This window comes from Amblyomma americanum, chromosome 9 (assembly GCF_052857255.1).
Source record: "Amblyomma americanum isolate KBUSLIRL-KWMA chromosome 9, ASM5285725v1, whole genome shotgun sequence".
Taxonomy (NCBI): Eukaryota; Metazoa; Arthropoda; class Arachnida; order Ixodida; family Ixodidae; genus Amblyomma; species Amblyomma americanum.
The window spans coordinates 127,362,074-127,378,259 of record NC_135505.1 but is presented as its reverse complement, the minus strand read 5'-3'; the positions used below and the strand labels follow the sequence as shown (position 1 = coordinate 127,378,259).

The following is a 16,186-nucleotide window of genomic DNA, read 5'->3' as shown; positions in this document are numbered from 1 at the left end:
TTTTTTTCTTTCGAGTGTGAGCGGCAGTTTTGTAGGCCTAAACAAGACACATAAGAAAGAGTACGAAGAAACGAACCCGAGTGTCGGTTGTTCGCCGACCGAAAACTGGCGCTCGTATTCAGTGCTTCGGAGACACTCGGTGATCGGACGTGAAGAAAGGAAGAAATGTGTTGGTGAATCCCTTTTCGAGAGCTGTCATCGCAGCGAAGTTTGTCACGGGAATACGTTAAACTCTGGTGAAGCTTTGGACTCGGTGCTAAGCCGTGAGCGCATTTTTTTGCTTTCGACTCATCGGTTCTCCCATCTCCCAATGCGACGGGACACCCTCGGTTCGTTGTGCTAACGGGGATCCCGCCATCGTTTCCAGCTCACTCGCCCTACTCTTAACCGGAAGAGACGCCGAGTCGAGGTAAGTAATCCGCAACCAAAACTGCTTCCCTTTGTCGACGCTCAAGAAACGAAAAAAAAAAAAAAGAAATCAGCCTTCTGCGCAGATATCACACCCGTCCGCCCCGTAATCTTATCACCCGTTTGAGCGCTGTCGCAACGGTTCGACTGGCGCTACTCTCAACTTGGTCTTGCCCCAAACGAGTGACAGCTGCTCCGGGTGACATCATCGGATATCGCGCCTTACCGCTAACGTAGCGTATTTAAAGCAAAATTGGCGGAGCTATTTTATGCCCTGGCACCGTCAGCGGGGACCTCCTCGCGTTCGTCGTTGACCAGATCTGGGTTTTTGCCGTCAGCGCTCGTAGCATCGCTTGTAGTAGTGTGTCGTTATCGCCGCCCCTTTAAAAGCGCAAGAAAAAAAATCGGTTGCGAACCGCCCCTATGGTGTTTGTAGTAGAAAAGAAAGACCCCCCGAAGAAGTGCGCGCTTCTCGAGTTGGAAAAGTGATCGTGCGCGGGCGTGTTTTTATCATGTGGAAAGCCGCGTCTAACTTAGTGGCGAGTGAATTACTTTGTGCCTGCCCCTCTGTGGCGAGAGGTGGGTTTCGCGATAAACTGTGCTTGAAGTGTTTCTGTTTAAGCAAATTACCGACACCTTGAAACCGGTATTGTACCTTTTGATTTTGTCATTTCTTGTATGCTTACTCCAGCAATCAAGATTGTGAAAAACGGGATGAAAGAATAAAATTTCATTGCAGCAGCAGTCTTTCACATTTTATGTCAAAGGAGTGTGTCAAGTTCATGCTCGCTAAGCTTGGATATGAACTGCTTAGGCAGCGTACTGCATAGAGGTTTTGGCTGGCATATCCATTTCTGCGTTGTGATTGGAAAACTGCCAACCTGTGCAGATATGGAAACAGTTCACAGAGTTTACCACTGTCTGCTGAGAGAGTGTGCAATACTCATACCATTTAACGCGGGCACCCTTCTTCTGTCTAGTTTTAATCTCAGCCTTTTGGCCGAAATGAAATAACTGGTTCGTTTTTCTTTCCTGCTTGCATGTTGAAGCCGTCAACATGTTCTGGAAGTTCAACTTGATCACCACTTCCCATGTGGAAACTCTGCTCAGCAAGGAGGTTGGTGTTTGGTGTTTTTGTTCTTTTTTACCAAATGCTCAACAGGTGGCAGCACTTACCCTTGTCATAAGTTGAATTCCCATCAAGTGAAACGCAAAAAACAGTTGGAGTGACATGTTATGCTACTCCGGGTTTATTTTGAGCTACGTGTGTGTGGTTGGTTTTCCTACTGAATGCATGGGGATGATTTCACTGCACAATTTTTGATTGGTTGTGTGGCTATAGACATTGTGTTCAGGCTTCGTATGTAAAGGTAATCACGTTAATGCTTTGAGGAGCAGCAGCATCTTGTTGCCAGCCTGCATTTTTGGGGGATGTAGTTCTGAAGCACACGTTTACAGAACACCTCGGTGCTTTGATAGCCATGTTGCAAAATTGCAAAGCTGCTCAAGGTTTAGTTAGTCTTCTAATGCAGACTTTTAACTGCCCAGCAAGGGTCGAAGTTAAAACTTTGGGTTGATGTTAGCACCTTGGTTTATAATGTTGTTTTGCTGGGGGGTGTCGAAGGTGCAGTCATGTTCAGCATATTAATTTCTTCACTTGGTTTGAATTCACCTGCCTTGTAATGCGCGATACTAACAATGTATTTCTGGCATGTGCGTATGTGTGCCACTTCCTCTTTTTAAGTTGGGTAGTTTTCCATGCTGATAAGATAATGTGCACTTTGTGGTAAACATTTCCTGCAAAAATTGCGAGCAGTACAATGACATCCCACTGCATTTTGTTCTTTCTTTGTTTTCAAGAATGTGACGTTGAAAGAGTTGATGGATGAAGAAGACATTCTTCAAGAATGCAAGGCGCAAACAAAGCGCCTGGTGGAATTGTAAGTTGCATTGTACCGGCATGTTTTTGTGCTTGCTTTAGTGTGCACTGGTGTAATTCGGTTTTACTAGAAATAATAATTGGTGGTCTCTTTAGGGGAGTAGTCTGCGGGAGTATTCACTCCAGAAAGATGTTATTTCATGGTACGAAGTTGAAAATGCAACCATGTGATTCTGCATCGTGTTTCAGAAAATTCAACAAATTTGTGCCCATTTTTTTTTTACTTGTGGTGATGTCCTTAAAATTGCAAAAAGTGAGATATAGGCGTCTCTTTGTAGAGACCTCTAACAAGGCTTGTAACTTGAAGAAGCGAAGTGTATAAATAACTTTTTGTGGTTTATGTCATCGCTGTTAACTTTTTGTGTGAAAATTTCACCAGAAAATGCAGTGGAACTTTTGTGGATAATTCTTGTAGCAGCCAAAACTGTGGCAAAGCTTTGTATCTTATCAGAAATGCTTGACACAATTCAAGTGGAGCTTAGTTGACCCTTAGCTAACTACTGTAGAACCTTTAGATATGTGTTCCTCTGCGTGGAACCTGTGCCGAATGAACACCTCTAAACTTAGTAAATGTTTATTGCCTTAAGTTTATTAAATACTATTTTTGCAGCTGCTACCTCACATTTCAGTTTTATGTCAATATTTTATCATGATAGTGCTGAAAGCTGTGTGATAATTTCCACTTTAATATAAAATTCTTCCGAGCTCAAACTGTCCCCTTAGTAGTATTCATATATAATATTAGAACTGCTGTATAGACTACAATGCTTTTGCTAGCTATGTAGTCAGAGTCGCTGGAATGGCAGTGAACTAGGCAAGCAGTATTAATCTGAAATATTGTAAACATTAAACTTGTTGCTGCAAAAATACTGTAAACATGCCTTGTCTGAGTAAAATTAATAAATGTGCTTTTGATAGGGAAGAGACCGGAATCTGGCAGAGTGGGTCAGGGAACAAACTTGGGTTAATGAATTACATCCTAGTCGAAATAAAGGAGAAATGGGCTGGGGCAGAGCATGTAATGCGAAGGAAAGATGACCGCTGGTCCTTAAGGGTAACGGAGTGGATTCCAAGAGAAGGAAAGCGTAGCAGGGGGGCTGCAGAAGGTTAGGTGGGCGGATGAGATTAGGAAGTTTGCGGGCCTAAGGTGCCCGGCGCTGGCAAAGGACAGGGTTAATTGGAGAGACATGGGAGAAGCCTTTGCCCCGCAGTGGGTGTAGTCAGGCTAATGATGATGATGATGCAGTTACACCCATTTGGATAGAGGATGCGCCATTTCATGAGCAAATTAATTGTAGCGAACCCACCGAATTGTGGATGCAATAAGTGCATTTGAATGCGATTAAAGCTTTCAGTGCCAGGTGCACATGGATGTTATTTCTTGTGCCTGTATAAAACAGGTATCAAATGTGTTCCAGTGCAAAATAATTGTGAATCAAAGCTATGGCAGGTTCTTTTTTTTTTTTCCTAAATATTGCTTAACGCAGAATTGTTCACATCACTTTGCATGTTTTTGTTTCATGGAAGACTCTAAAACTCTGAACTATCCTTATTCCCTAGCTGCAAGCAGATGTCCTTTAGTTAGCAGCATGCTTTTAAAAGTGTCATTAACTGCATCATTAACTGGATACCATCGCTGTGAATACGTTTTTCGGCATTTTCATATTTGCTATGGCAGCCATGTAGTTACAGCCCCCACTTTGGAAGCAAGTGGTCTCGGACATTGCATGGCTTTGCTGCTTTATGTAATTGTGGAAGTAATAGCTGAGTCCTTGGCATGGGTCAGTGTTATCTGTTTTCTGCTTTGTGTGTTATTAGTATGCATTTTAATCTTCAGGGAACGGGTTTGTAGAGCTCTGTCCCCCTGTTGGTTAGTAGTTGAGTACAAGTGGATGGGTGCCTTTTGTGTACTGGTTTCGCACAAATTCTTTCCACTGTGGCTGAGCACCAAAGGCATTCAACTACTCGGCACAAGGTCCAGGGTTCAGTGCCCAGTCAAAGCTACTGCACTGTGATGTCAGTAAAAAGCTGAAATGTCTGTGCACTGATATCTCATGGTGTTGTAAATAAACCAGTAAAACTAATGGGAATCGAAGCGCTTTCATTGCTCTGTTTCTTATAGATCACAGCGTGACTTTGGAGTGAAAGAAAAAAACGAAACCTTTTGTATAGCTAGAATGTAAGCATGTATGTTTGTGTATAACTCGTGCATGTTTTTGCTTGGAACAGCCTGGTGAAGCCAGAGGTGATGGATGAGCTCGTAGAGCTCATAACCCATGAGCCGCCTGAAGAGGTTGATGAAAAGTTGCGATACAAGTGAGTGTTTGTCTATTCTTAGTATCCATCTCACTGCTTCGTGGGCAGATATGTGTGGGGTGTTTTTTTGTTTGTTTTTTTGACCGAAAGCTGTACTTCTTGACCAAAGCTGCTAAAAATATGGGCCATCATTGAAGCCTTGACCTTGAATGAATAAATAAATAACAATATTGCTGTGACTGGGATACGAACCCACCACGGTGACGTGAACAGGTCAGCTTCGCTGGCCACTGCATGAGAGCGCTGTGTTATCGCTGCAGCTGATCACGCCTTGTGTTAAACTGCTACACACTCTCGCTCCATGCATTGCACATCGTTATCTTCATCAACTTACATCAGTGGCTTAACTTTTATCAGAGCTTAACCTGAGTCTAATATCGTCGCCAGACGTGCCGACGACCCAGCAAAGCAAAACCATGAGCCAGTCAGGCTAAACACATGCTTTCGATCGTCTTCTTGGTTTAATGGTGTTAAAACCCTACCCTTCCTTCTTGTTTTAGTGCATATTAGATAATTTATGTCTACACTGGGGAAGAAAACACAGATGCAGCATTAGTTTTCCTCAAGAGTTGTATACAGTCGAACCCGGTTATAACGAACAGCATGATTTTCCGCAATTTGTTCTATATATCAAATATTCCGCTCTATTCAAACCTGGTGTTTGCATTTTCATTTAGATGAATCTCTCTGAAATTCTAGAGGCCCGTGTACTGCGCAATGTCGGTGCATGTTAAAGAACCCCAGGTGGTCGAAATTTCCGGAGCCCTTCACTACGGCGTCCCTCATAGTCCGAGTTGCTTTGGGTCGTTAAACCCCCATAAACCAATAAACCGAATCTCTCTGGATGCTGAAGCAGTGTTTATGTACTGGGGTTGTCATTTTGCATAGATGCTGAATGCAGGGACGCTGCCACCCCTTGTATTCAGAATCGCTTAAAAAAGAAACAGGAAAGGGGGTAATTAATATCCACATGCCTACACATCAGTCCCCCCTTTCTTTCCGAGCATGCTGTTGATGTGTACAACGTTGATGTGCATATAGACAGCACCAGCACACGCACAGTTTTGCTCTTGTGCACACGTTGGCTCTTTCGTCCGTTATAACTCATAACGTAATTTTCTGTGGTTCATCTATGTATTCTTTTGCAAGCTTTTGGTTCCAGGAGCAGGTTTAACAAAAGTGAATTAAACTTCACTGCGAAATATCGAATAGTATTTTATCTTTGAGCAACCAGACTTTATGAGGTTTCAAGTTGCCGGTTAGAATTTTCTCTAGCATAGGTTAGAAGCTGTTTGTGCTAGACAGCTTAGCCATGGAAAAATGAAGCTTTATGGAGCTCAGTCTGATAAAACATTCGTCATAACACAAACAAGTGTCACGCAGCGCCATATACTGCTGTCTGGCCACTGGAAACATTTCATGCTTGTACCAATCCTTGATAGTAATAATGATAATTATTATTATTAATTCATTTTTTATTTTGCTTTTCTGCTTGACTACCCATCCTGAAGGTACCCGAACATTGCTTGTGAGATCCTCACATCAGATGTGCCTCAGATCAACGACACGCTGGTTAGGAGCGAGACGTTGATGGCCAAGCTGCTCGGCTTCCTCGACAATGAGCCTCCGCTCAACCCCCTGCTGGCCAGTTTCTTCACCAAGACGGCCAGCATCCTTATCTCGCGGAGAGCTGACTCGGTGAGGGGACACATGCCTCTCGCGCCCTCGCTCGTGTGCCGGGGTGCGCCATATCTGTGTTGCTTGCTTGACTTTCGCTGGTATAGAGTGGGGTAAAGGTGGTCTAAATTTTTATTCAGCCAAACCGAAACCATTTAACCTCAGGGGAAATCCATACATCCTGTGTAACTTTTCGCGGGAATCTGAGTTCACTTGAAGGGCTTTTCTCAAATCTTTTGGATGTCATCGCTCAGGCCTTGAGCCTGCTGTTCACTGGTGCCACATCCCTTCTCTATGTTTGCCATCCTGGTCTTAACATTTTTTTTAGTTCAACTTTTGTGATTTCTCGGGAGTCACCAAGTTCAATCCCTTGACTGGTACAAATTTTTTTTTTTGTCCAGCCAGGATCTTGAGAAAGTTGTGCAGCTTACTCACGTGGTTTTAAGGTTGAACTTAGGCAGATTATCTCATAAACTTCCAGTTAAAAGAGAACTTATTCACCCTGACCTTCCCATTATGAAGAATGAATTAAGTGTAAAACTGCGCTGCTTAGAAAGCTAAGTGCATCTTATGCAGAGCATACGACACATGGATATTATGCAACATTACAAGGCATGTGACACATGCAACACATATGGCACATGGACAGTATGCAACACTTGCAGCAGACATTCCTGTCTTCACGTGAACAGCGCCATTTTGCTTTTGTCGCTGCAGGTGGAAACATGTCTGTTCGTGAAGCTGTGTGCTTGACTTGTCGCCTGTCGTTACATTTCAGATGTTCTACGTGTGCATGCAGAAGGAGGACTTTGTTGCCCTCCTGTTGAAGCACATTGAGACCTCGGCCATCATGGACTTGCTCCTAAAGTTTGTCGCCTGCACCGACAGCGAAGCTCTGCGGACATCCATCACACAGGTGGGCTTTGGGGAGTGGAGCACTTGGTTGAATCACGTGACGCTACTTTGAACCGGGCTTCGATACCGGAAGGATCAAAATTAGCCAGACTTCCACACAGTGAAACACAGTTGCACATATTTTGTAATGAAGTGAGAGGGTCAGGTCATAGTGCTCTAGGCAATGGATAGCTATGCCCCCTCTCCCTCCTTATTTGCTTTTTCGTTTGCACAAAGTTTTTTTATTATTGTGGGAATTTATTTGTGACTGCATTAAATTTCAGAAGGCTGCACCTTCAAATCGGACCGTGTGAATGCAAGGAAATTAAGGTTTAATGGAGGGGTGCTTGCAGAGTTGCTTTTCATTAGTGGCAGGAACACGTTATGCCAAGCTTTATGCAGAGTATTGTAAGGTCTAGGTCTTCAGTAATGTCGTGTTACCACTGAGAGGAAGACCCATTCCCAGGTTGTTGTTTTTTTTTAAAGAATCTCCATGTGTGCATGTCATTACCGTAGTCAAGAGGGGTGGTGGGGTGGTATGAGACATTCTCAAGTGAAGTTGTGTGGTGAGTTGTCTAACAGAAGAAGCGACGACCGTTGTCCAGTGTTCTCATGTGGTCTGACCGTCTCCTGTGCAGTGGCTGGACGGTGCAAAGGTGGTGCAGCAGTTGGTGGCGCTCATCGACCCTGCATGCAGCGAGGAGAAGCACAGCAATGCCTCGGAGGCCTTGTGCGAGATGATCAAGCTGAGCCGTGAGCAGATGTCCCTGCTCCAGGAGAAGGCGCCAACGGACCCGCTACTGGAGTCGCTCGAGTCGTGAGTCCGTTCTTGTCTCGATGGGGAGAGCTTTGCCTGCAGGGTCTGCCTGACTTCTGTGAGTTTCGCATTGTCGACAAAACCGTTAACTTTTGTTGGACTTGAGAGTTCTCTGGCCTGAAGCTGCCACCGAGATAGGAGTAGCGATATTTTGGGTCAGGGGTGGGCTAGCTGGGCAATGACCGTTTGTCAGACTGATAAGAAAATCATCTTCTTTTAGCTGTTCTTAGTATCAATAGTTTGTTCATTGGAAACCTTATGGGACCAAAATCTGTCGTTATAAAATTCACCCATTGGCTCGAGGGAACTGACTTCACCAACTGGAAGTGACACCACGTCTGGTAAAGGCACCAAGTGCTGCTAATGCAAATGCTAATAAATTGCCAATGCATAGTGGAATTAGGTGTCCCTGTGAATTTTATTTCTTTCACTATTTATCAGCCTTGGTTATCAGTGCATCAGCTCGTTGAGACTTCGATCTGCGAGTCGTCAGCTGTTCTAAGTAGCAGGGTTAAAGATATGAAGCAGGGATAGGAGCTTGCTAATTCTGCGCCTGGAGCTATTGACTGTGTTTTTTATGAGAAGTCGGTGCGTAGTGGGAGTGAACAGCAGTAATCATTAACGGAAAAGACTGCTCTCGGGCCGTTGCTTTATAGTGTTCATCACAACTGTTTTGAGCAGTGCAAGACTACATGACTGCTACCGACACCTGGAGGCCATAGAAACAACTGCTTTCAGCACTTGTCACTTATGTGCCGCGATGAAAAGTCACTTAAGGCCGTGAGGTACATGTAGAAATTCCTAAGGGTTGCAGAGTAGCTGCCCTGAATATTCCCTCTTGCAGTCATTTGAATAAGAGACTTTTGTTTTTCACTGCCATTGTAATAACTCTGGTGTCGTTTTTATCACTGCCTTCACTATGCATAATGTGTTCTTCAGTTATTTGCACCCGTGAGGCTTTTTTTCTTCCTAAGCACTCCTACACCTTTGAATAGCCACTTGGAACACATTCGTCTATTCAGCTACGGTTCAAGCTTTGCTTTGGAGATGTTCATTCCTTTTTACATGCTGGTGTCATCTTGCTGGTGCATAGTAGTAGCCTACCGGAGGGCAGGAGCAATTTATCTGTACGTGTTTGACTCAAAGTCTAGTACTAGGATGAATTGCTGTTTTGTGTTTATTTCTTTCAAACAGAGGAGGAAGCTAAGGAAAAAGTCAGTGAACCTAACAGGGCCTCGGCTCCCTGATACAGGTTGCGGCGTTTCAATCCGATCCAGTGAAGCTATTGAATTTTTTTGTTGTTAAACTTTTTCTTGAGCTGTTTGATAGTTGTGTTTGCTGAGCTTTGCTTGGTTCTTTCTCTTTGTCTGTGCTCCCCCCAGGACGGAGACTGTGGCAGAGATGCTGGAGCACATGTTCTCGGGCGACCGGACGTGCGAGTCGGTCTTCGTCAACGGCATCTCGGTGCTTCTATCGCTGCTGGAATTTAGGAAGCAGGGGTGAGTGCGCGAGGCTAGCTTCCCGTTTTGCTCTGTGTCCAGTGTTGCTGTTGCAGCAAATAAATGTGCCAAATAACTGGTGCCATTTCACTGGCGCTGTGTGAATACAGAAGTTTTCGAATATCAAGGAAAAGCGCCTTTGAATACGAATTGAATATTTAATATGTGTGCTGTATTAAAAAAGATTTTCAGGAAAAGATAAGGAAAATGTTGTTGTCCTTGGTTATTATTATTATTATTTTTTTTTTTCAAGATAGTGTATGGTCTTTGCGACCGTAAGAAACGAACCTGGACTGACACTGAACCATAGGAAGCGAAAAGATATGACATGCACAGAAATGATTGCCGTTTCGTTGGACAGCATAAGAGTATGCAACGTATGCAGTGTCCATGCAAAATGAGTGACGAAATGAAATCCTTGAATGACGCACTGGCAACTGAGAATACCACTATGGGTAGCAGAACCTTTTCATTCAAGCTTCAGGGAACCGGAGAAGTGTCCTAATTATCCGAAGGTCGACTTTAAATTAAAGTCCTCCTTTTCGATGAAGGAAAACTAAAATCTGCTTAAATTGTGAAAATTTAGTAAAGCTTGGGACGGGGCTCCATCGCACATAAACAGTGCAGAACCCGTGTGAGCGCACAGTTTTGGTATGCTGGAAGAATAACATGGGCGTAAGCGAAGGGAATGCACATTTGGCGTCAGAACGAGGCTGCGTCTTCAAACAAAAAGAAATAGAAAGGGTCAGCGGTGCACCTATCGGGGTTCGGAAGCAGTGCACAGCTGTACTGGCTTGCAAATGCATGGACGACAGTCGTCGTTTCCACAGGTTGGTGGTAAAGCTGAGAAACAAACTATATGCACACAGGCGATTCTTTGGCCTAGCAACGAGGCCTCTCTTATTGTTGTTATGAGCATGCCATGAGGTGCACGGGTTACAATGCACCGCGCAAAAGCCTTCGCTGCCGATGACACCTAAACTTGGCCCCTTTTTTGTGAGCCCCATGGAAAATTCGGTAGGTGCGCTTTCCCGCATATCAGAGCTGACCAAAACAAGACTGCAGAGCTGAGGCTGGAAGGGTTTTGAAGGCCACTGAAGTGGGTGTTAGGTGTATAACACATTCTGGAAGGGGGAAACAACGGAAAACTGCGTGTTTTCGCACTGTTAATGTTCGGAGCACATGGTCGGCCCTCATCACGTGTGATGTGTTTGAAAGCCCACTTGAGAAATTTCGAATCCGAGGTTCCAGCCTATCAGCGCCTGAATGTGGCTAGTCCATGCGTTGAACGACTGAGAAGAAAGCAAAGAGAATGTCGTTATGCTATTTATGTGACTCATTAAACTCGGATCTTCCGATAATTTTCGCAGGTATTGTTGTTTTGCCATGATCGGATTTGTGAAAGTGTATACGGTATTCGATTGCTATTGAATATTAAATTATCGAATATCAATCTCTCGAATTAAATATAAACCAAATGATAAAAATAGTCGATTCGTATTTGAGATTTCAAATGTTAGCACACCCCTACTTTTCACACGAAGTTCAGTGGGCCAGTCAGTGCAGTTGGCTCTCCGTGCTTCGGACTCGAAGAGGGTAAAAAAATTTATTAAAATTCAAATCATGTAATGTTCAAATTAAGGGGAGCCTTAAAAAAAAATTATTGGAGTGCTTAATTATCATTATGCGTTGACAGTGCATTTGCATTAGGTCTTCTCCTTGCTTGAAGAGCTAAGGTCGCTGGCTTAGTGCATTAATCAGCGAAAGCTGATTGGCATTGGCTGATTCCCTCTCCACTTTGCCACTGTCGACCATAGCAGGCGGTGTACACAACACTACATCGGTGGATGCCGCTTTTTCTTCAAGGTGGGGCTTCTTATTCTACAAGGTTGAGGACTGGGCGAGTTGGTAAGTATTCATTTTTAACCAGCCAGAAGACGCGACACAAAGGAAAAAGCAAGCAAGACGAGGCTGGTCTAACACATTCTAACACATTCTAACACATTTGATAGTAACAAAGCGGTTCGATTAACAAGACGATACTGGCTTGCAATGTGGTCAGGAAGAAAATTCTGCTCTGCGGTGGTTAAGTGGGGCAAGAATGGAATGAACGCGCCTCCGTTCCTTCGCGCAGCCTGGCAGGCCAGCAGCAGCAGAACAGCAACAACGCAGACGGCCCCAATGGTGGGGGTCCCGGCGGTGGCGGCGGCCCCAGCATGATGCAGAGCGAGACGGCCTGCTTCACCTCCATTTTCTTCCGCTCGGAGAATGCGGAGCAGATGACGGCACTCGACGTGGAGCGGCTGCGCGTGGGTGTCAACCGGGTGCTGGCCGCCGTGCTGCCCCGCCTGGCCGACTTCCTCAAGCTGCTCACCGACCCTCCCCAGGTGGGTGGGCTTGAAGCCGAGCCCTGTTGTTGTGTGTTGCTCAACCTGAGTTAAGTGCTCACAGCCTGTCTTTTACTCAGATTTAGGTTGTAACGTAAGCGTTGTCACATCTCTTCCTTGTTAATAAATAGGCCAGTTGGTGCAGGTTCACAGCTGTAATCACTGGCATCGCTGTGGTAATTAGTGTAATGATGCGAAATGTTTACTAGAATGAACGTCCATGTGGTTCTTGAAGATGCACAAATCATGTTGTCTGGGTGTAGCGTTGCTTCGAATGTTCCTGTCTGGCTACGCAGCACGGTCGAGCGAACTTATTGCAGACATTCGCGTCTTGCACGCAAAAGTACTACGACTGCGAAATCAAGGCTGCAGTGCTTGCTCTCGGATGGAACAAAAGTTGGCTGATGAGATGAGTCAAAACAGTGAACTAGTAAAAAAAAGGAGCACACAGGGTGAGGCTGGACTACGGAGGTCTTGTCCATTGTGGGCGCTTTTCTAGTCTGTTGTCATTTTTACCTGTTCCCTTGCGAAGCATTAACTATAGTTGGATGCAACACAAGAATGCAGCTCAAACAAGGCTCTCCAGCCGCTGGTGTTGACCTGTAGGGGTGATGTCACAGGTGGCGAGGAGGTGCAAGGCAACTGGCCCTCACGTCACAACAAGGAGTTGGTGTTATCGTTGATGGCCTGCTGTGAGGAGCATTTGGCTCTTTTAAGTCGTGTCCAACTCGAGGTGTTTTAGATTTCGACTTTCGTGTACCAGAGGTGTCTACATGGTCATGGTAATGTGCACTCTGTCCTGCTGCTAAGGTTGTGTAGGTGAAAATGGGGTGGGTGTCTGCTCTGACCGACAGAAGCTGTGCTGGACGACGACGTTTGGCGTGCTGGACCCCCCGCTGGGGCAGACTCGCCTGGAGGTGTGCCACCTGGTGAACGCCCTCATCAACTCCAACAACGAAGATGTGAACAAAAAGCTGGCTGAGCTGGGTGCTCTGCCCATCATCCTGGTGAGGACAATCCTCTAATCTGCCCTTAATGTTGCCAGAGCATGGGAAGGAAGCTGTTAAGACACTGCGTGACAGATCATTTTTTCTTCTTTTGTTTGTTGCCGATCCTGGGCCCGTATTTTTGAAGTGTGCTATAAAAGGGCACATCTAAATGAGTGGAGGTTAAACTGGATGCATTCTTTTGTCCCAAAAATAGCAAACACCACCACTACAGTTCCAGACCACATTAGTGGCGTCAAAGCTTCCACCACCCTTGAATCAAACACGAATGCCTCTTTCCACTTTCAGACAGTTTAACGTGAATTGTAAGTACTTGTAACACAATTTTTGCGATGTGTGTTTTCTATTAAAATTGTTGATGCATTTGTAAAGTGCAGTTTCATCTGAGATCATGCCAGGAAAGATGTGTCAGCTTTTGTCACACAGCTGTCATTTCCGCATTAAGGGATTCAACCAGTCGGCGCATACAGAAATGGACGTGTCCACTTGGTGGGCCCTTCCAGGATATGGGCCCTGGCGACAACCTTTGAAAGGAGGAAGTTTCCCACTTTCATTCAAAGAGAAAGGAAATATGCTGGCTCGTGCCAGTACCGCCTTTATGCCAGCCACTTGCATGAGGTCGCAGTACTATTGAAGGGGGCGGTATTCTCAGAGAAATGGTGTCATGTCGTGCAGGACCTGTTCTTCGAGTACTCGTGGAACAACTTCTTGCACACACAAGTGGCACAGCTGGTGAGCGCGGTGATCAGCTCGGCGCACTCACTTGACCAGGAGGGTAACAAGGTGCACCCATTGCTCGACCAGCTGCTGGGCGCCTGCACGCTGGTTCAGCGCTGCCTGGATGCTTGGGACGCCAACTCTCTCGAACAGTTCAGTCTCACGCCACTTCACTTCTTCTCGTTTATATTTGGTGGCGGTGGTTTTGTCTATCCAAAGCACACAGCTTTTGGTGGCGCACTTATAGTTCAAAGGTCACTTTTATTTATGCCGCCTTCACTTCTTTTTTTTTCTTTTAAGTGTAACAATGTCCTGCTACTTTTATGTGTAGCCAGCATCTCTTGAAAGAGACACTCGGCGCATATTGAAGTTTGTGCGAAGTTGGTGTGGTGTTGGTGTAAGCTGACTTGCAGTTATCGTCACTATCCGTTTTCTAAGTGCAACCTTGTCCCGCTGCACTTAAGCGTAACCAGCAGTATCTAGAGGGACCACTGAGGAATTGAAGACTACGGTTCGGGGCTTTATGAAGGCTACAGAAATTCGGCAGCTGTTTGGTATGCTTTGCCTTACGTTTAGCTGCTTTGCCTAAGTAGCCTTGAAATCGTCACACGCTGTCATGCTTTGCACCAATGATAAAAATTGAGGAGGAAGTGGGCTTTTGCTTGAAAAGCTGGTGCTGAGAAGAGTTGTTGCTCTTGCTTGCAGATCTCAACCGGGAAAACATAGGCGTGGCTACATGGGCCACTTGACAAAAATCGTCAACGACATCGTAGCAGCTGCCGACAGTGGTAACAACTCTGAAATTGTCCGGGAACGGTTAAAAGGTACTCTTTTCTGTTTACTTCTCTCTTTGTGTGCCCTCTGTGTTTAGGAATAGGGGAGTTGGGATTTAAGAGGGTGGGTGGGGTTGACAGCGCAATTAGAGTAATGACTAAGAATTGCAGTATGGCTTCAATAGCATAGAATGAAAATATCCGAAGCAGTGTTTTCTATCTCAAGAGAAAGAACACAAAAAACATGAATGTGACGTGGAATTACCACCCTTTTTTAACAGAATTGACAGGACACCTGCATTTCAGAAAACTGGCTAATACGATGAGCAGTCTTCTGGGCAATCTTTATTTAGGTGGGGCTTATGCGCCTTCCGTTGCAACAGAAAATAAGTGCTGTGTGTGCAATCATACTTGATGCGTAAATACTGTGATGAGGTTTCCAAAGGGTCATTTCACATGGTTCTGTTTTTATATTTCTTTTTTTGTCATTCCCTCCTTTTAAACAGCATCTTTCATTCTCCAGCCTGGACGCTGTGCTTAAATGCATCGCTTTAGTAGAAAGATGACTCCAACCAGGTTAATTTATGAAAAACACGCCGTTTCGGGACCGGCTCTGTCCCTTCTTCACGGTGTGACTACGGGCGAGGCGCAGCGTGGCTTTTTAAGCCCTCGTGTTGAATACCTCCGGGTCAATGGCCACAAACCATGGATGTAAGACGAAGGAAGTATCCCCAGGGAGCGATTAACACCTTAATTAATTTTCCCAACCAGACAGACTTCTGTCAAATGTTTTATTTTGAAATACATCACTGTTTCAGCTGCATAACCATAGAGCTTTCAGCACTGTGGGTTCGCTTGCCTTTTCTGACAGATCTTCCCGAGGAGGCTCAGGGGCGGTGGAAGACTTTCACGACAGAGACACTGGTGGAAGTCAACAGGAAAAACACAGTGTCCTTGGTGAGTTGGGTCGCTCCTGTCTGCACTCAAGATGTTCTTGCCATGTGATGCAAAGAGGAGCCGTGTAGGCGTGTGGGTGCTTGTGGCCAGGACTGGTTGAGTATATGTTGTAACTGCGCCGAGAAGTGTGTCAAGTCACAGTGTGCAGATACGCAACATGCATGTACACCTTAATGCACGTACTTTAAATGCGTGCACATGCTCTGTAAAATAAGTGGTTGAGTTTTAACGTAGCTAAACCGACTAGACGTGCGAAAGCATGTGTTTAGCCTGGCTGGCTCATGGTTTTGCTTTGCTGGGTCGTCGGCATATCTGGCGACAATGTTAGACTCAGGTTAAGCTCTGAACGAGGTTAAGCTGCTGTGATCTGTTTGCGCTGCAAATGGAAGTTGAAGACAATGATATGCAATGCACAGTGAGAGAGTGCGTTGCAGTTTACCATGAGGCGTGATCGGCTGCGGCGATGCCATAGTGCTGTCGTGCAGTGGCCAGCGAAGCTGAGCTGTTCACGCAGCCGCAAGCTCAAAACCCAGTCGTGGCAATATTTATTTCTGCATGGGCTATTGCTATTGTAGGTTTTTCAAGGTCACCTTTAAGGTTAAGCTTCACACAAACTTGGTGAGCCGGTTAGACATCATGAAGTAAAAAACCAATAGCTCAGAGTGATTAAATGTGCGTTCAACACCGGGCCTTGCACGTAGTCTTTGCATGCTGCCACTTGTAACCAGTTGTGGATCATGAGATGTGCCGTATTTGCTGCGTGGTTTGCTTCTCAGTTGTATAGTGGAGTGCTTA

General features: G+C 45.3%; 1 protein-coding gene across 1 annotated transcript in view; it reads left to right on the top strand.

Annotated features, from left to right (window-relative positions):
- Nucleotides 1–782: 782 nt before the first annotated feature.
- The window catches only part of fmt (phosphatase 6 regulatory subunit 1-like protein fmt), a 41,211-nt gene continuing 25,807 nt past the window's right edge, over nucleotides 783–16,186 (top strand). Inside the window, 13 exon segments of the mRNA XM_077636322.1 lie at nucleotides 783–987; nucleotides 1,458–1,525; nucleotides 2,269–2,348; nucleotides 4,577–4,663; nucleotides 6,175–6,361; nucleotides 7,119–7,256; nucleotides 7,873–8,051; nucleotides 9,434–9,550; nucleotides 11,685–11,937; nucleotides 12,792–12,944; nucleotides 13,620–13,813; nucleotides 14,367–14,485; nucleotides 15,306–15,391. Of these exon segments, the coding sequence (XP_077492448.1) occupies nucleotides 921–987; nucleotides 1,458–1,525; nucleotides 2,269–2,348; nucleotides 4,577–4,663; nucleotides 6,175–6,361; nucleotides 7,119–7,256; nucleotides 7,873–8,051; nucleotides 9,434–9,550; nucleotides 11,685–11,937; nucleotides 12,792–12,944; nucleotides 13,620–13,813; nucleotides 14,367–14,485; nucleotides 15,306–15,391 (1,728 nt within the window). The 5' untranslated portion in view covers nucleotides 783–920.